The sequence below is a fragment of the Lemur catta genome, chromosome 19, assembly GCF_020740605.2.
Source record: "Lemur catta isolate mLemCat1 chromosome 19, mLemCat1.pri, whole genome shotgun sequence".
Classification (NCBI taxonomy): domain Eukaryota; kingdom Metazoa; phylum Chordata; class Mammalia; order Primates; family Lemuridae; genus Lemur; species Lemur catta.
Genome location: NC_059146.1, coordinates 18579321 through 18598228, shown reverse-complemented (window position 1 = coordinate 18598228; position 18908 = coordinate 18579321). Strand labels below are relative to the sequence as shown.

Sequence of the window (18908 nt, the reverse complement as noted above, 5' to 3'; positions counted from 1 at the left end):
ATACCCTCCTTGGGATAATTAAAACAATGTTGACTTGAACCATTTTTTAGACCTTATTCTCTCATGGAATCCCATTCTCAAAATGTGTTCCAAGTTCACATAGCCACAGACAATTTGGAAAACTTCACTGTCAATTCATTTTTGGTATAGTGAATGTAGGTTTTATAAATTTTCAACAGTGTAAGAATAAGATGTAAATGTATTTTCTGAAGATTTTATTATTGTCATCTATATTTCTGCTGATTTTTGTCTGGTTTACCAATTTTTGAGAAGATGTGCAAAATCTAAATTTTAATAATTTACCACAATTCTTTTTTTTCTTTGAATAATTTTTATAATAATGTATATTTTAAGTGAATGTTTTCTCACAGTACTTCTTGCTTTATCACTCTCAGTTTATAATAGACCTCTATTGTTCTGTGACATATTGACATGATTTCCATTTCTAAATTAGTAATATGATATCATTTAAAAAAAGATATATATGGCTATAGTTTTCAAAATTATTTTTGCAAAGTTTTGCTTAAATAGGCAATGGATTTATTTTATTTTTCCATTCTGACATGTTTTAGTCTTTAAATTATTATAATTATAATAAAGTGTTAAATTATAACTAAAAAAGTCTTGTACTTTTTGTCATATTTGGCATTATTTATTCTTCACTTCATATATAACATATGATTTTTCTTTTTCTTATTTTCATAACACAAATCAGATTTTCTTATTCTACATTAAAATCTATATATTTTGTTTTCTGTGTTCACTTAATATGTCGCATGTTTATATTTATCTACCCTGATAATGTTGGACTTCCATACTTTTGAAATATAATATGCATACAGAAAACAGCTCAAAACATACATGGCCAGTTTAAAAACTATTTCTAAAGTTATAACTATATTACTGTTGCCCAGGTGAAGACGTGGAACATTCATAGCACCCCAGGAGGTTTATGTGCATTCTTCCAATGCAACTACCCAAACCACAGAATTTAAGCAATTTTCTGATAGTCCAAGTAAGCATATCCTTGTTTTTCTTGATAGTTTTAATACCTATGTGGTGGACATGTATTTATCTAGCATAGTTTTGTCTGCTTGGAAATCTTGTACAAATGTAACCATACAATAAGGATTATTATGTGCCTTACTTTATTTGCCCAATATAATGTTTGTGATTTTGCATCTTCTACCTGTTTATCGTTATCCATTTTCAGCTTTGTATAGTATTGTATGCTATGAATGTATAAATGAAATGCATTTCTACATTCTTCCTTTGAAGGTTTTCGTTTATTTTTCATGTCTTTGGCAGTTACAAGCATTTCTACCATAGAGACACCTGCCACGTTTTCTGGTTTATATGCACTTATATGCCTGTGCTGTGGTGAGAACTACATTACCCAGAATACTGTGCACCGAACGTCCTGCCGCCTTTGTCCAGTGAAGGCCCAAAAGAGGAGCGTTTCCGGGAATGCGCGCTACGCCGGGGCGGGGCTCCTGGTGTCTTCCTGTGGTGGTCATTTTGGCAGTTGATTGCGTCCGCTGAACCGGAGGCTCCGCGTCTGTGGCTCGGGCCCAGGTAACTGGAGCTGGAAAGGGCGAGAGGAGGTGTTGCCCCCACTGCAGAGGAGCGCGGCTGAGGTTCGGTCTGAGCGTCACCTGGGCGATCTGCCCCGGACGCTCCTCCCGGATCTCCGACCTCGTTCCGCGCGCCTCCGGGTCGCGATCCGCCCACGGGCTGCTATGGCGGCGGCCGAGCTGATGAAGCCCCCACAGGTTGGTGTTGCGTTCCCCGGACCTTCCCGTCAATCCTAAAGCCCCGAATGAGGCCTGTTCAGGCGCCTATCTACAGAACGGTGAGGCGCTCGTGGGTGGGGTTCCTGGTCTGACTGCCAGTGTGCTGAAGGGGCAGAAGTTGCAGACAGTGGGCCTGCTAGTGCGAAGCTTTGGGAGTGCTCCTGAGCCCGGACCATCCGGGAAACCTGAGGTTCTACTGTTCGCAGAGAATGTGAGATCATGCCTGCCATGACAGCCTGATCAGCAGGGCCTTCAGTCTGCGTCTTTTGGGAGCCATGGAGGGTTGTGAACAAAAGGAGAACATAACGTGATCTGAGTGAGGGTTTTTAAAATATTTCAAAGGCTGCCCAGGGGAGAACTGACTGGGTGAGGGGATGATGAGGGAGGACGCAAGGAGACCGGTGAGGAGGCTACTCCAATAGAATCCAAGAGAATTATGGTGAATTCTGGACCAGATTGTGGCGGGTGGGACATAAATAATATAATAATAATGATAGTAAAAATAATCTTGATAGATCTTAAAGGTAAAGCCAGCAGGAATTTTTGCTGTATCATTTGTGCCTTTGAGCAAAAGTAGGAATGAAGTATGATCCCAAGTTCTTTTACTTGAACATCTGGAAGAGTTGAGAAGGGAATCTGGTGAAGGAGCAGATTGCAGGGAGTGATTAGGAGTTGAAATTTGGACATTGTCACAAAAATGTCCCACAGTGCAGCTGTTACATGGGCACTGGAAATAGTAGGGAATTGAGGGGATGAGACTAGCTCAGTGAGGTACAAATGGTGACAGACTGGGGCCTAGACTCAAGCCAAGCCTGGGCCTCAAGTTTAGAGGGGTTTAAGGTTTTATTTTGAGATGAGCCCGCAGATGAAGGAAGGCAGTACTGAAATTGGAGGGGGGGGGCCTGGGGATTCCAGGGATTTTTTCTGTGTAAGGAATAAGGACCGCTACATAGGATGGATCTGAGGATGGAAGGCTATGTAGATTCACCATTCTGAAGACTCAGTAGACTGTTCACTCCCTGTGAAGCCAGAAAAAGGTCAGCCAGACTGGTGGAGCAGCCCAGGCCCAAAAAGGGCAGAGGTGCCTCTGCTCTCCCAGGAAAATACAAGTTTAAACTGTATATATTTAACAAATAATTTTATCTTATCAATTAGTAATTGGTTGAAATGACGGTATGCCTCTGTGCTCTAATAAAAATATATGTATTTGGTTTTCATCATGCATTCCCGGCAAAGAATTCCTAAAACCTTTGTAATTTTCTCAGGGAAAAGTGTCTTTTGTTATTCATTACAAGCCCCTTTTTGATAATATAGTCATGTACCACACAACATCAACTGCATATACTATGGTGGTCCCATGAGATTATAATACCCTATTTTTATTCTACCTTTTCTATGTTTGGATACACAGATATTTAACGTTATGTTTCAATTGCCTACAGTATTTAGTACAGTAACATGCTGCACAGGTTTGTAGCCTAGAAGCAATGGGCATATACCCTAAGTGTATGGTAGGCTGTCCTGTCTAGGTTTGTGTAAATACACACTATGATTCAGGCACAATGATGAAATTGCCTAATGATGCATTTCTCAGAACATATCCCCTCTTTTCCTCAAGGGGATATGTTCTAAGACCTGCAATGGATGCCTGAAACTGGATAGTACAGAACCCTGTATATATTGTTTTTTCTTATACATGCATACTTATGATAAAGTTCACTTTATAAATTAGGCACAGTAACATATTAAGAACAATAACTAATAACAGAAAAATTATAACAATATACTGTAATAAAAATTATGTGAATGCTCAGAATACCTTATTGTATTATCCTCACTCTTATGACGATGAAGAAGAAATGGAGCTGGTTGGCACAAGATTTCTTCACACTTCTTAAAATGCTGCACAGTTTAAAACTTATGAATTGTTTATTTCTGGTATTCTTCATTTAATGTTTCTCAACCAAGGTTGTGCGGGGGTGAGGGGAAACTTCCCCTCCCCCCACCCCCCAAAAGTTTGCTGAGAGATCAACTCACAATTAAGGCAGATTAATGAGAGGAAGAGGTTTATTTACCATGCTTACAGGGAGATTCACAGATAATTACCTAGTATTCCTGTGAAATCCAGATATTTTTATACCACCCTTTTAGGGGGGAGGGAGGGATGAGAAATATATATAGGTAATTCTGTTTAGGGGCAATAAATGGTTGCTAGGGAGAATGAATGCATGGGAGAAACAGATTGACTTGGGAATGATTCTTTTTGCAATTAACCTGAAAGACAGGTATTATATTTAAAATGATTTGGGCCAGGTCTGGTTGCATTCTTAATCATTTTTTCGTTCAATATATTGAGATAACGGGGAGGGGAAGGAAAGTCAATTGTCCTTTTTGATGGGTCAGTCCAGTTTATCCAGATAAAGGGGAAGTCCCTTCCAATGCCTATTGATCTTGAAGGGCTTTTAATTCAAAGTATCCTTTATACCAAGGAGAGACACATTTTGGGGTGAAATTTCCTGAGCATCTTCAGTTGACTGTGGGAAACTGAAACTGCAGATAGTGAAACCACAGATAAGGGAGACTACTGTACTTGAGTGTTATGAGATGGCTTAGGGTGAGAAGAATTAGAGTGGGGTCTCTATATAGGCTCCAAGTGGAGCTGTTTATCAGACACACCAAGTGATTATAGAATTTGAACTTTCAGCCTCCAGGGAAAAGAAAGGAACTAGAGATTAGGTTAGATAAACTCTTGAACAGGGAGATTCAGGAAGTTTGCAAGTTGTGAACACTTGCAATTGCTGGAAGGGTGATCTATCCACAGAGGGTATGGAAGCACCTTACCACACCCCTTCTCCGAGTACCTTGCCATACACATCTCTTAACATTTGGCAGTTCCTGAGTTGTATCCTTTATAATAAACCAGTAAACAGAAAATATTTTCCTGAGTTCTGTGAGTGGTTCTAGTGAATTATGGAACCTAAGGTCATAGCAACCCCAAAATTTGTACCCAAGTTGGACAGAATTACAGTGGACTGCATGTTGGCATCTGAAGTAAGGGCAGTTTTGTATGGCTAAGCTTTTACACCTTATGGTTCAGATGGTGACTCCAGGTAGTTAGTACCAGAATAGAATTGAATTGTGGGACACCCAGTTATCAGAGAATCAGACAATTGGTGTTGGGAAAGACACTACATACTTTGGTGTCAGAAAGAGAATCACAGGCCGGGCGCGGTGACTCACGCCTGTAATCCTAGCACTCTGGGAGGCCGAGGCGGGTGGACTGCTCGAGGTCAGGAGTTCGAGACCAGCCTGAGGAAGAGCGAGACCCCGTCTCTACTAAAAATAGAAAGAAATTAATCTGGCCAACTAAAATATATATATATATAAAAAAATTAGCCGGGCATGGTGGCGCATGCCTGTAGTCCCAGCTACTCGTGAGGCTGAGGCAGTAGGATCGCTTAAGCCCAGGAGTTTGAGGTTGCTGTGAGCTAGGCTGACGCCACGGCACTCACTCTAGCCCGGGCAACACAGCGAGACTCTGTCTCAAAAAAAAAGAGAATCACAGAAACCTCTAATTATTTAATGAAATACCATATTCATATAAAGCCTTAAAAGACAGGTAAGAGATACCCAAATTTGCAAAAACATTTATAGAAATTTTAATCCTGTGGTCAATAATAGCTAAGTCTTTGTATTGGATGTGCACTAATGAGTTTGATGCCTACAATAGCACTATGAGGTGGCTACCATAAGTGTTTCCACTTTACAGATGAAGATAGTCTCAGGTTAGGTCTTTGTCCAGTGTGACACAATGGCATGGGGTAGTGCTGAGGACTGTGGATGTGAGGCTATATGTCAGCCTGAAGTCACCGTTTTCTGGGACAAAACAGGGGAATGAATGAATAGGATAAAATGATGAAAGGTTTCCTGGGCATAGGAACCAGCATGTCCAAATGCTTGGAAGTAAGAATAACATGGGCATGTTTAAAAAACTGCAAGTCTCCATTGTGTCTGCTGAGAACAGAGAAGAAAGTATAGGAGTCCATCCTGAGGGGCACGTTGAGGATCAAAGGCCTCTACTGAGGGTGGTGGGAGGCATGGAGGGTTTGGAGCAGAGGAGGGAAGTGATATGACTAAGGTCTGAACAAGCTCCTCTGTTGGCAAAGTGGGTAACAGATAGTGGGGTGAGCATGGAGACTACTCTGACATTCCAGGTGAGTGTTGATGGTAGCTGGATCAGAGCAGTAGCTGTGAAGTTGGGAGAGGAGGTTATTTCTCAATTTGTTTAGTAAATAGGGACAATTTTCTGTTGGGCATGGTGAGAGAGAGAAGTCGGGGATGACCTCAAGATCTTTGGCCTTAGCAGATGGAAGTGCGGAAGTGACATCTATGGAGGTGGAAAATGAATGGTTAGTTTAGGAGTATTTAACAGAAGTACTGTAGGAGTGAGATTTCTCTTTTTACTTTTAATTTTTTATTAGATTATTTTTTTAAAAACAGTTTTAGGTTAACAGTAAAATTGGGAGGAAAATACAGATTCCTCAGATGCCCCTGACCCAACACATGCATACTCTTCCTTATTATTAACATCACCGGAGTGTAGTGCATTTATTATAATTGATGAACTTTGTTTTGTCCCACCAAATCTGTGGCTGGAGTCACCCCAAAAATGGCATAGGGGAACTGCCACAAGGAATTACCCTAAACCTCCAGAGTGGTCAAGGTACTCTGTGATTTTTGGTCAGGATGCAGAAAGAAAGTGGGGGGACCTGGGGGACCCTACAAGCCCACATTGGCACATTTTTATCATCCAAAGTCCATAGTTTACCTTAAGCTTCACCCTCGATGTTGTGCATTATATGGGTTGGGCAAATGTATAATGACATGCATCCATCATTATAGTATCCCACAGAGTATTTCTGTTGCCCCGAAAATCCTCTGCACTCCACCTGTTTATCCTTCCCACCTCTTACCCCGAACCCCTGGCAACTATTGATCTTTTTACTGTCTCCATAGTTTTGCCTTTTCCGGAATGTCATATGTTAATAGTTGGAATCATACAATATTCAGCCTTTCCAGATTGGCTTCTTTCACTTAATAGTTTACATTTAAGGTTCCTTCGTGTCTTTTTTATGGCTTGATAGCTCATTCTTTTTAGCACTAAATAATGTTTCACTGTCTGGATGTACCATCTTGTATCCATTTACCTACTAAAGGACATCTTGGTTGCTTCTAAGTTTTTGCAGTATGAATATAGCTGCTATAAACATCCATGTCTAGGTTTTTGTGTGGACACAAATTTTTAACTCCTTTTGGTAATTACCAAAAAGCACCATTGCTGGATCTTATGGTAAGGGAGTGCTTAGTTTTATGAGACGCTAGCAAACTGTCTTCCAAAGTGGTTGTACCATTTGGCACTTACACCAGCAGTGAATGGGTGTGTAGAGATATCTAGTTGTTTTAATTTATATTTCCCTGATGGTATATGATATGGAGCATCTTTTTTTGTATTCTTTTTTCCCACCTGTGTATTTTTAGTAAAGTTCATGTCTTTGGCTCATTTTTGAGTCATGTTAGTTGTTTCCTTATTGTGAAGTTTTAAGAGTTCTTTGTAGCTTTGGACAACAGTCCTTTAACAGAAAGGTCTTTTACAATTTTTTCCTCCTGGTCTGTGGCTTACTTTTTCCTTCTCTTGACAGTATCTTTCACAGAGAAGATGTTTTTAATTTTAGTGAAGTCCAACTTCATTATTTCTTTCATGGATCATGGTTTTGACGTTATATGTTAAAAGTCATCACCAAACCCAAGTTTATCTAAATTTTCTTCTGTGCTATCTTGTAGTTCTGTAGTTTTGCATTTGACATTTAGGTCTGTGATCCATTTTCAGTTAATTTATGTGAGGGATATAAAGTTTTGTTCTAGATTCTTGTTGTTTTGTTTTGTTTTTGCATGCGAGTGTCTAGTCATTCCAGCACCATTTATTGAAAAGGCTGCCTTTGATCCATTGTATTGCCTTTACTCCTTTGTCAAAGATCAGTGGACTACATTTATGTGAGTCTACTTATGTGCTCTCTATTCTGTTTCAGTGATCTATCTGTTCATTCTTCTACCAATCCCTCACTGCCTTTATTATTTTATCTTTGTAGTAAGTCTTGAAGTTGGGTAGTGTCAGTCCTACAACTTTGTTGTTCTACCTTTAGTATTGTGTTGGCTATTCCAGGTCTTTTGCCTCTCTGTATAAATTTTAAAATCAGTTTGTCCATATCCATAAAATAACTTGCTGTGGGCCTGATCGGGATTGCATTGACTCTGTAGTTCAAATTGGAAGGAACTGACATTTTGACAATATTGAGTGTTCCTTCCCAGGAATATAGAATATCTCTTCAATTATTTAGGTTTTGTTTGTTTGTTTTTTAATTTCATCAGAGATTTATACTCTCCGTAAGAGAGATCTTGTACATACTTTATTAGATTAATACCTATGTGTTTCATTTTAGGGATACTAATGCAAATGGTACATGGTGTTTTAATTTCAAATTCCACTTGTTCATTGCTGATATATAAGAAAGTGATTGACTTTTGTATATTAACTTTTTATCCTACAACCTTGCTGTTATAGCTTATTAGTTCCAGGAGTTTTTGGTCAGGTCTTTCAGATTTTCTACATAATCATGGCATTTGTGAATAAAGACAGTTTTATTATTTCCATCCCAGTCTATATGCCTTTTATTTTCTTTGCTTGTCTTATTGCATTAGCTAGGATTTCCATTGTGATGTTGAAAACCAGTGGTGAGAAGGTACATTTTTGCCTTATACCTGATCTTAGTGGGATAACTTTGAGTTTTTCTCCATTAAGGATATTGTCTGTAGGTTTTTTGTATTATTAATAGATAGTCTTATCAGGTTGACGATGTTCCCCCCATTCCTAGTTTACTGAGGTTTTTGATCATTAATGAGTATTGGGTTTTGTCAAATACTTATTATGGATTAACTGACATGATCGTGTGTTTTTCTTCTTTAGCCTGTTGATATAATGGATTACATTTATTGATCTTAAAATACTGAACCAGCCTTGCATACCTGGGATAAATCCAACTTGCTTGTGGTATATAATTTTTTTTTGTACATTGTCAGATTTTATTTGCTAATAATTTGTTGAGGATTTTTTCATATATGTTTATGAGAGAGAGTGGTCCGTAGTTTTCCTTTGTGTAATATCTTTTTCTGGTTTTGATATTAGGATAATGCTAGCCAGATAGAATAAATTGGGAAGTATTTCCTCTGCTTCTATCTTCTGAATGAGACTGTAGAGAATTGGTATAATTTCTGTTTCATCTTGTGTAAATTTTGACAGTTGTGTCTTTATTATCCTTGTAGTGTGCATGGATCTGTAGTGATGTCTTCTCTTTCATTTCTGATATTAGTAATCTGTCCTCTCTCTTTTATTCTTAGTTAGCTTGGCTAGATGGAGGCTTATCAATTTTATTGTTCTTTTCAAAGAACCAACTTTTAATTTCATTGATTTCCTGTTTTCAATCTCATTGACTTCTGCTCTAGTTTTTATTTATAAATATTGATTGATTGACTGGCAGGGTCTCATTCTGTCACCCAGGCTGGAGTGCTGTGGCATGATCATAGCTTACTGCAGCCTTGAACTCCTGGGCTCAAGTGATCCCCCTGGCTCAGCCTCCCAGGTAGCTGGGACTAAGAGCACACACCATCATGCCCAGCTAATTTTTAAATTTTTTTGTAGAGACAGGGTCTTGTATGTTGCCCAGGCTTTTCTTAAATTTCTGGACTCCAGTGATCTTCCTACCTCAGCCTTCTGGTTTTTTCAAGTTTAGATTGATTTTAGATCATTTCTCCTTTCTAATACAGTAGTAACCCCCTCATCTACAGGAGACACATTGCAAGAAACTGTAGGTAATACCAACCCTACATAAACACTTATCAAGCACTATGGTCAAAACTTCTGCAGTTAAAGTTGCAACAGCAAAATTAACAAAAATTTCTTTTTCCTTTTTCACAATTTCACAGATAAAAGATTTGTTCTTTCCATAGATCTTGGCCAACTCAACATATGATGTTTTTCTTTGCTTATTAAATCAAATACTTTCACCTTTTCACTTGAAGCACTTTACAGCTTCTCTTTGGCATGTCTGAATTGTCAGGATCAATGCACTTGTGCTTTAGGGCTATTGTTAAGTAAAATAGGAATTACTTGAACACAAGCACTGGAATATTGAGACAGTCAATCTGATAACCAAGATGGCTACTAAGTGACTGACAGGCATGTAGTGTATACCATATAGATATGCTGGACAAAGGGATGGTTCACATCTTGTACGGGACAGTGTGAGATTTTATCACACTACTCAGAACAGCACATAATTTAAAACTTAGGAATTGTTTATTTCTGGAATTTCCCATTTAATATTTTTAGACCACAGTTAACCACAGATAACTAAAATTGGAAAGCAAAACTGCAGAAAAAGGGGGAGGGCTACTGTATATGTAGTCCATGCTATGTATTTCCCTCTACATGCTGCTTTCACTGCATCCCACAAATTTTAATAAAATGTGTTTTTATTTTCATTTAGCTCAAAATATTTTGAAATTTCTCTCAAATATTTCTTTGATCCTTATTTAGAAGTGTTATTTAATCTCCAACTATTTGGGGATGTTCCAGCTATATTTCTGTTATTGATTTCTAGTTAATTCCATCATAATCTGAAAGGAGACATTGTACAATTTCTATTCTGTTAAATTTATTAAGATGTGCTTCATAGTGCCCTTTGTGGGTTCTTTAAGGATTATTCCAACACTGCCATTGAAATTACACTCTGAGAGGCATATACAGTTAAAGGATTTGTTACAACTCATAAGTCTTAGAAGAAGGAGGCACAGCGTGATGCCATGCAGGGGCCATATGAGAGGAGCTCCCAGGGAACGAGACAGTGAGGACCCATGGGCAGGTGCGTTTATTGGGGGTCAGGATGGAGTATACCAGCAAAAGGAGGGAATTTTCCTAGTGTGCTTGAATGTCATTAGGTCACAGGGGAGGGCAAGAAGGGGAGGTTGTGACAGGGACCTCTGCTATCACACTGGTACCTGGTCACCTGGGTGCGGCACTCACAGTATATTGATGGGACTTTTGAGACATCAGGAAAATAGGAAGCTTTAAACATTTACAAAACAGGCCCAGAATGTGATCTATCTTGGTGAATATTCTGTGTGAGCTTGAGAAGAACATGTACTCTGCTGTTATTAAACAGAGTAGTCTCAAGATGTCAGTTTTATGTAGTTGATTGATGTTGTTGAATTCAGCTATGTCCTTAATTGATTGTCTGACTGCTGGATCTGTGAATAACAGAAGAATGTTGAATTCTCCAACTATGATAGCGGATTCATTTATTTCTCCTTAAAGTTCTATCAGTTTTTGCTTCACATAGTTTGATGTTCTGTTGTTAAGCACATATGTGTTAAGAATTGTTATGTCTTTTTGGAAACTTGACCTCTTTATCATTATGTAATACCTTTCTTTTTTATTTCTGATAACTTTCCTTGCTTTGAAGTTTGCTCTGTCTGAAATTACATAGATATTCTGCTTTGTTTTGATTACCATGTCACCATGGTATGTTTTTATTCATCCATTTACTGCTAATCTATATGTATGTTTATATTTAATGTATTTTTTGTGGCTTTTATGGTTTTTTTTTTTTTTTTGTAGGCAACATGTAGTTGGGTCTTGTTTATTGATCCACTCTGACCATCTCTGTATTTGTATTGGTACATTTTAGACTATTGATGTTCAAGTGATTGTTGATAAATTGGATTAGCATCTACTATATTTGTTACTGGTTTTTATTTGTTGCCCTTACTCTTTGTTCCTATTTTTGTCTTCCATTCTTTTTCTCTCTTTGATGGTTTTGAGAATTATATGTATTCCACTTTCTCTCTTTTCTTAGCTTATCAGTTATACTTTTTTTAATAGTTGCCCTGTAGTTTGCAGTATACTTTTATAACTAATCAAATTATGTTTTTTGCCTTTTGGTATGCTTTGTTATGTTTTCTTGACAGCTGGACATGATGTACCTGGTAAAAGGAACTGCTGTAAATAGGCCTGAGGGCAGGCCTTATTTAGAAGAACAGAGTGCTATGGCATATTTTTAAGTGGTTCATTTTCCCCTCTGCTAGAAGCACAAGGGGATTATTTTCTGATATTTACCATGAAGACCTGGTCAATTTCCTGGAGGAAAATATCACAAGATTGTGGGGGCGTCCCCCCTGCCATTGAGGCTCCCTGGAGTTTTTAGTTCTCAGAATTGTCCACACTGAGCCTCCAGCAATTTATGAATTATAGTTCAGGTTTTCCTAACCTGGCACTGGTTCCCATGGTGGTTTCATGAGTCTCTGTTTCTGTAAGCCTTGACTCCTTGTATTTACTTGTCTTTTTCCAATCTTGGGGGTAGCAATTCGTCCTGTGTCCTTACCTCTCTTATGGATCCTAGAAGAGTTGTTCATTTTTCAGTCTGTTCAACTATTTACTTGCTGTCATGAGGGAGTACAACTTCCAAACTCCTTACATGCAGAACAGGAAACCAGAAGTCCAGGAGTTAGTTTTTATGACATGGAGTCTCATGTTGGGACCTCTAAGTGGAGGTGTCAAGTGCACAGCAAGAGATAGACACTGGGAGTTCAGGGAAGGGATTCAAGTGAAAACTACCTACCAGTTGGTGGCTGACACACAGACCACGGCAGATTTGAGGGGGACTCTTCAGGCCATGGTGGCAATGCCATCAGCAGGGAAAGATGAGGGTATTCTCCAATGACTTGGTCTCTTGCATGGTCACCTGGAGAGAGGTGGGGGTCATCACTAAGATGAGGGAGAGCAGTGACCATGATGTGCAGGGGTGGCATTGGTAGGGGAGGGGGTTTATCCAGTTGGTGGCACAGGCTTTAAATGGAAAAGAGTTAAGAGATTCATTCAGAGGCAAAGCAGTAATGGAGGTCAGATGACACTGAGGCCAGGGCTAGTGCTTTATCTCCTCTCTGCTGGCTTGGACTTTTGTGATAACTCCTGGTGGGGCCTGGGGAGTTTCAGACAGGATGACAGATTAGGAGCTAATGAGATCAATTGGGAAAGTCACTTATCCTGTGGTGGGAGCAGCTGCGGACAGGGTTTTGATTGCATATAGGTGGGGAAAGGAAAGATGTGCCTGGAGTGGGTACAGCATCGGTGGCACTGAAGGAGAAGGAGGATTAGGCTCCCTGAGTTTCAAACAAGGTCTGGGTGGCAGAAATTAGAACAAGGGGCCAGGCCACATGGGGAGTTCTTCATTACAGTGCTGGGACTGCCTCTGGCTTGGGTACAACAGAGGTGTGATGTAGTGCTGGGTCCTGGTTGCACCTGGCAAGTACTGCCTGAGTCCCTTAAGCAGAGTGCCATGTGTGGAAGCCTGCAGCATAGATTCAGGAAGTAGCAGTGGTGCTAAGGGTATGAGAGTCCGGAGATGGGAGGGAGTTGTAGTCCCAAGTGATGTGCATGTGGGGAGGGAGTGTGAGTGGTCAGTGGATGTACTCAGGGTCGTTGTGCTCAAGAGCTGAAGCCAAGGGGGTAAGCACAAGTTTGTGTGTATGTGGCATGATCTGGGTCTCCAGGGAAACTGGTTAGCAGGAACCTGGGTGGGATTCTACATGCCAGGCCCAGAGCTCACTTAGCACTATCTCCCTCCCCATGTGGCAGTGGTGGCTGGAGACAATGATCAGTGGGACATGAGATGTCAGGTAGCAGTAGCATGAGGAACTGGTATCTCCTCTGAGTTAGGGAGTTGGGGAGGAAGAAGATTCACTGGGGGTCCTGGAGATTGAGTCTGCTCATGAACTCACCTGCCCCTATCATGACAGGGCCATGTGACCTTTGAGGAGATTGTGGTGTACTTCTCCCAGGAGGAGTGGCAGCTCCTTGATGAAGCTCAGAGGTGCCTATATCACGACGTAATGCTGGAGAACTTTGCACTTTTGGCCTCAGTGGGTAAGAGTCCTCAAAACCACACCATCGACCTATGCTGGCCTCTGCTTTTCCCCTTTTTCCAGGAGTCGCCCTGTCTTTCCCAGAGTTGGACCGCAGGTCCTGCTCCCTTCCTTGGTTTCCTGACTTATGTGTTATGTTTACCAGGCCTTGCCTTTTTGTAGCCTCAATATCTACTGCCCCAAAGCTTTTTATTTTTAGTTAAGGGTTTGGGTTCAGAGGCTTGCAGCCTGCCTGACCAACACCACTTGGCTTTGCCTTGCCTTGCCTTGCTAAGGTGACTGTTCAGATCTGTGGCAGACCTGTGTCACAGGTTCTCTCCCTGCCTTTAGTAGAAATTTCTTGGGAGCTGCTTGTCTTGAATTAACAGGCACTTACATGGGAACACTAGGCTATGACAGCAAGACACTTCCTCAAGGTTCTTTTTGTAATAATTTTTTCTCCAGGAGTCTTATGGGTTGGGACACTCAGGGCTGGTGTTCTTTCATTACTCAATTGCCTGCTTTCCCTTCAGGGCTGCTACTTTTCAGGTCCCAGATAGTCTCCCTACCTGAGCTGGGGGCAGGAGAGAGCCCTGTGTTCCTGACAGGGTGGAAAAGTCTCCAGCCATAGCAAGAGAGGTTAACAGGGTCCAGGGCCTTATGAGGTGGAACAGTGGGAGGGCAGGGTCTCAGGACTAAGAACAAATCATACCAGGCAAATGTCCTGTGCTCACCACTATCTTGGTGCCAAGGCTCATGCCATACCTCATTTCTATCTTTCCTCTGCCTACTTGACATTTTGCCCACTTATCATTTCTACTGTGACTTCTGCCCCCTGGTTGTTCCCTACCTCTCTGTCCCCCACATCTCTCCAGTTCCTCTCCTTCTGCACTAGTCTCCAACATTAGCCCACACTTAATGTATCATGAGATGTGCATGTACAGATGCTTCCTCAGCTTATGGAGAAGTTTTAACTTAGTTACTTTTAGAGGCCCAGTACTGTAAGTATTTTTTTTATTGGCCAGGCCCCCAGTCCCCTTGTCCTGAAAACAAATCCATGGACTCATCCCTGCCTGTGTCATACAGGTATTTGTAAAGGGACTGTTCCCTTACAACAAAGTCTGCATACACTTCACTCAAATTTTTTGCTTTCAGGTTGTTGGCATGGAGTAGAGGCTGAGGAGGCCCCCCCTGAGCAGACTGCTTCCACAGAAGGAGTGTCACAGGCCAGTTCTCCAAAGCTAGGTCCTTCCATCTCAAATGCTCATCGCTGTGAGATGTGTATTCTGGTCATGAAAGATATATTTTACCTGGCTGAGCACCAGGGAGCACTTCCTGAGCAGAAACTGTACACTTGTGTGGCATGTGGGAAACACTTTTCATTCAATTCAAACTTACAACAGAACCAGAACCAGCACAGTGGAGATAAACATGTCAGAATGGAGGACAACAGGACCTTGCTTGTTAATAGCTGCAAAATCCCTGTGTCAGGCAACCTTTTTGCAAGCAAAGACATTGAGAAGGATTCCCTAGTCACCCTGGGCCTTCTACAGCACCAGAATACCCACGGTGGAGAGTATCCACATAGAAGCAGGGAGACCTTTCACACCCAGCAAAGGGATTACAAGTGTAACAAACGTGAGCAAGTTTTCAAGAAGGTTCATGTCACTGAGCATCAGAGAGTTCACACTGGAGAAAAAGCTTATAAACGTAGTGAATGTGGGAAATCCTTGAACTGTAAATACTCACTTGTTCGGCATCATAGAACCCATAATGGAGAAAAGCCTTATGTATGCAATGTATGTGGGAAATCATTCCTCCATAAGCAAACGCTTGTTGGGCACCAGCAGAGAATTCACACTGGAGAAAAGTCTTATGTGTGCATCGAATGTGGGAAATCCTTAAGTTCCAAATACTCGCTTATTGAACACCAGAGAACCCATAATGGAGAAAAGCCTTACACGTGTAGTGTATGTGGGAAATCGTTCCGCCACAAACAAACATTTGTTGGGCATCAGCAGAGAATCCACAGTGGAGAAAGGCCTTACGTGTGCATAGAATGTGGGAAATCCTTTATTCGATCATCTGACCACATGCGACACCAGAGAATTCACACTGGAGAAAGGACTTACGTGTGCAGTGAATGTGGGAAATCCTTTATTTACAAACAGTCACTTCTTGATCACCAGAGAATCCACACTGGAGAAAGGCCTTATGAATGCAATGAATGTGAGAAAGCTTTCATCCATAAAAGAAGACTTCTTGAGCACCAGAGGATCCACACTGGGGAAAAGCTTTATGTGTGCGTCAAATGTGGAAAATCATTTATTCGATCCTCTGACTACATGCGACACCAGAGAATTCACACTGGAGAAAGGGCTTATAAGTGCAGTGAATGTGGGAAAGCCTTCATCTCCAAACAAACACTTCTTAAGCACCACAAAATCCACACTAGGGAAAGGCCTTATGAATGTAGTGAATGCAGGAAAGGCTTCTACCTTGAGGATAAGCTTTTTCAACACCAAAGAATCCACATTAAAGAACAACTTTATGAGTGCAGTGAATGTGGAAAAGCCTTCAGCCACAAAAAAAGACTGCTTGAGCACCAGAAAGTTCACACTGGAGAAAAGCCCTGTGAGTGTAGTGAATGTGGAAAGTGCTTTAAACACTATACCAGCCTCATTCAACACCAGAAAGTTCACACTGGAGAGAGGCCTTATAAATGCACTGCATGTGAGAAGTCCTTCATCTACAAAAACAAACTTGTAGAGCATCAGAGAATCCACACTGGAGAAAAGCCATATGAGTGCAGCAAATGTGGGAAAGCCTTCAACAAAAGGTATTCCCTCATTAGGCACCAGAAAGTTCACACAAGAGAAAGGCCCTAGCCATTGATGGGATGTGTGATTACCTTGTTTACCAAAACACCAGAGAGCAGATTTTTCAAGGCATCCGTCAGACAAAAAGTGAACCTCATACATCTGAAGATCAACAGTTGGATGATTCACTGTGAGGTCCAAGTACTTAGGAAGCTTTCTGGACTTAACTTGTGCTTTCTTATGTGCCCGGCATTGCAGCATACACTACAGTGTGGCATATCCCCACAGTGCCCATCAGTCACTCAAGATGTGCTGAATGCATGCAGACCTTTGTGCTCACCAAATTCTGAAGGGAATTGTGAATAATATGAGCCTATTGGGAGTCCTCTTCTAACCTGCTGGATTATTTAAGGCATAGACAGGACCTATCTTTGGCCAAGAAGAGTTATTTGGGTTCTGGTAGTCTATGGAGGTTTACCTTCTTTGTGGATATCATTTTTTAATGTGAATGCCATGGTGGGGCTTTCTGTACTCCACCAAAGAGGAAAATGGCATATCTTACCATTTGCTGATGTTTCTGGTAAACACCTTATTGTTTAGACTACCTTTAATCTTGGAGGTTGTGTGCACTGTGTGGCTTAGGTTTAGAACAGAATTGTGTTCTACCAGTAATGAAGGGTGAACAGCTTTTGTGAGAACTGCAACTTTATGTGCCCCCAGGGGCACAGGATGATGTCAGATGAAAGAATTCAGAATGAGGGGAAGTTGGTCACAAATAAAGAGCCTTGGCTGTTTTCCACAATGTTAGTGTCAATGAAGGTTTCTACGCTGCAGGAGGGCCCTGCCACTGCAGGATTCCACTGGCTTCTGATCCCAGGGTGCTGTGGCTGTCACCATTCTGAGGTCCCAGCCACAAAGTGCTGCATGAACTCATGAATCTGCTCCATTGCTGCTGCCTCCCCGTTGACCCGGCTGGGCCAGGGAGGGAACAAGGAAGCTGAGAGTTCTCACATGCCCCATGGGCAGGTGCCATGCATTCCCACCATCACCAGGGGACACAGGCAGAGCAAGCACCCACAGAGTCAGCTCTCACTGCTGCCACCTTGGTGGCCCAGTCCAGCCACAGCGGCTATGGAACCTGGATGGAACAAACAACTATGGTCCCCAGCAACCACTGCCACTTCTCCTGAGTAGTACCACCCCTGATGGATCTGAACAGGGCAAGTGCCCACACTGCCACCACTGCCATCAGGCCTGGGTGGAGCAAAGGCCCACACAGCTATGTGGCACCCAGTTGCTGCATGCTGCTGCCACCATCAGACCTGGGTGGTGCAAACACCCACAGCCCTGGCACCTGCTGCTGCCACCTAAGTAGCCTTGCCCAGCCCTGCTTCCACCAAGGGGCCTGGGCAGAGCAAACCCCCATGGCCACCCACCTCCACAGAGAGGTACCAGCCCTGTCTCCACCCAAACCTTCAGCAGTGGCCTAGGGACCAGCATACCCCTCCATATGAATATCTCCCAGCACCTGCTTAGACTGACAACTACAGTGGAAAGGAGAGAGAGAGGAGTGCGGCCATGTTACAGGCTCAGAGTGCATCTGTTCCTTTCTTGCCTGGTCAATCTTCTGGAGCAGTACTCAAGCATGCCATCCAGGGAACCATCCGTATCTTCACTAAGCAACGGAAGTCCCAGCAGAGAAGAACTGCAGAGCTATTTGTTTTAAGCTGAGAAGAGAGATTCCAGGTAAGAAGGAACAAACATAAGAACTTGGCAACATGAAATATCAGGCAGTTTTGACAACCCCAAAGGATTGCCATAGCTCTCAACAATGGACTCCAACAAAAAGGAAATTGTTGAAATGTCAGGGAATTCAGAATATGGATGGCAAGTAAGATCAATGGGATTGATGGGAAAGTTGAAAACCAAAACAAAGAAACCAAAAACATAATTCAAGACATGACAGAAAATTCACTAGATACATAATATAAGAAAATGTAACAGAACTTTTGGAAATGAAAGAATCATTTAGGGACTTTTAAAATACACTGGAAAGTTTCCACAACAGACTAGACCAAGGAGAAGAAAGAATTTCAGAGCATGAAGATAAGGCTTTCTAATTAACCCAGTCAAAAATGAAGAAAAAAGAATCAAGATGAATGAACAATTTCTCCAAGAAATATGGGATTATATGAAATTAACAAATATAAGAATTATAGGTATCCCTAAGGGAGAGGAAAAAGCAAAACACGTGGAGAGCCTATTTGAGGGAATAATTGGGGAA

General features: G+C 41.5%; 2 protein-coding genes across 3 annotated transcripts in view; one reads left to right on the top strand and one right to left on the bottom strand.

Moving 5' to 3' along the window:
• Positions 1 to 1309: 1309 nt before the first annotated feature.
• Positions 1310 to 18908, bottom strand: part of ZNF550 (zinc finger protein 550) — a 33134-nt gene continuing 15535 nt past the window's right edge. Inside the window, exon 6 of the mRNA XM_045532503.1 lies at positions 1310 to 1585. The gene's annotated coding sequence lies outside the window, so the exon portion shown is untranslated. The remainder of the gene's footprint in view (positions 1586 to 18908) is intronic.
• On the top strand, positions 1511 to 18819 carry ZNF549 (zinc finger protein 549). 2 transcript variants are annotated; one of them, XM_045532497.1, is made up of 3 exons: positions 1511 to 1772; positions 13701 to 13827; positions 14961 to 18819. In XM_045532497.1, the coding sequence occupies exons 1-3, from the start codon at positions 1740 to 1742 to the stop codon at positions 16691 to 16693; spliced, it is 1893 nt and encodes a 630-aa protein (XP_045388453.1). In that variant the 5' UTR covers positions 1511 to 1739; the 3' UTR covers positions 16694 to 18819. The 2 variants fall into 2 exon arrangements, with proteins under 2 accessions (XP_045388453.1, XP_045388454.1); XM_045532498.1 differs by having other exon boundaries at positions 1516 to 1575.

What these genes read in the sequence shown, in the direction of transcription:
- ZNF549 (XM_045532497.1), top strand. Translation starts at nt 1,740, where the DNA reads ATGGCGGCGGCCGAGCTGATGAAGCCCCCACAG. An exon ending in AGCTGATGAAGCCCCCACAG is followed by an intron (nt 1,773 to 13,700) that starts GTTGGTGTTGCG and finishes CTATCATGACAG; the next exon opens with GGCCATGTGACCTTTGAGGA. An exon ending in TGCACTTTTGGCCTCAGTGG is followed by an intron (nt 13,828 to 14,960) that starts GTAAGAGTCCTC and finishes TTTTGCTTTCAG; the next exon opens with GTTGTTGGCATGGAGTAGAG.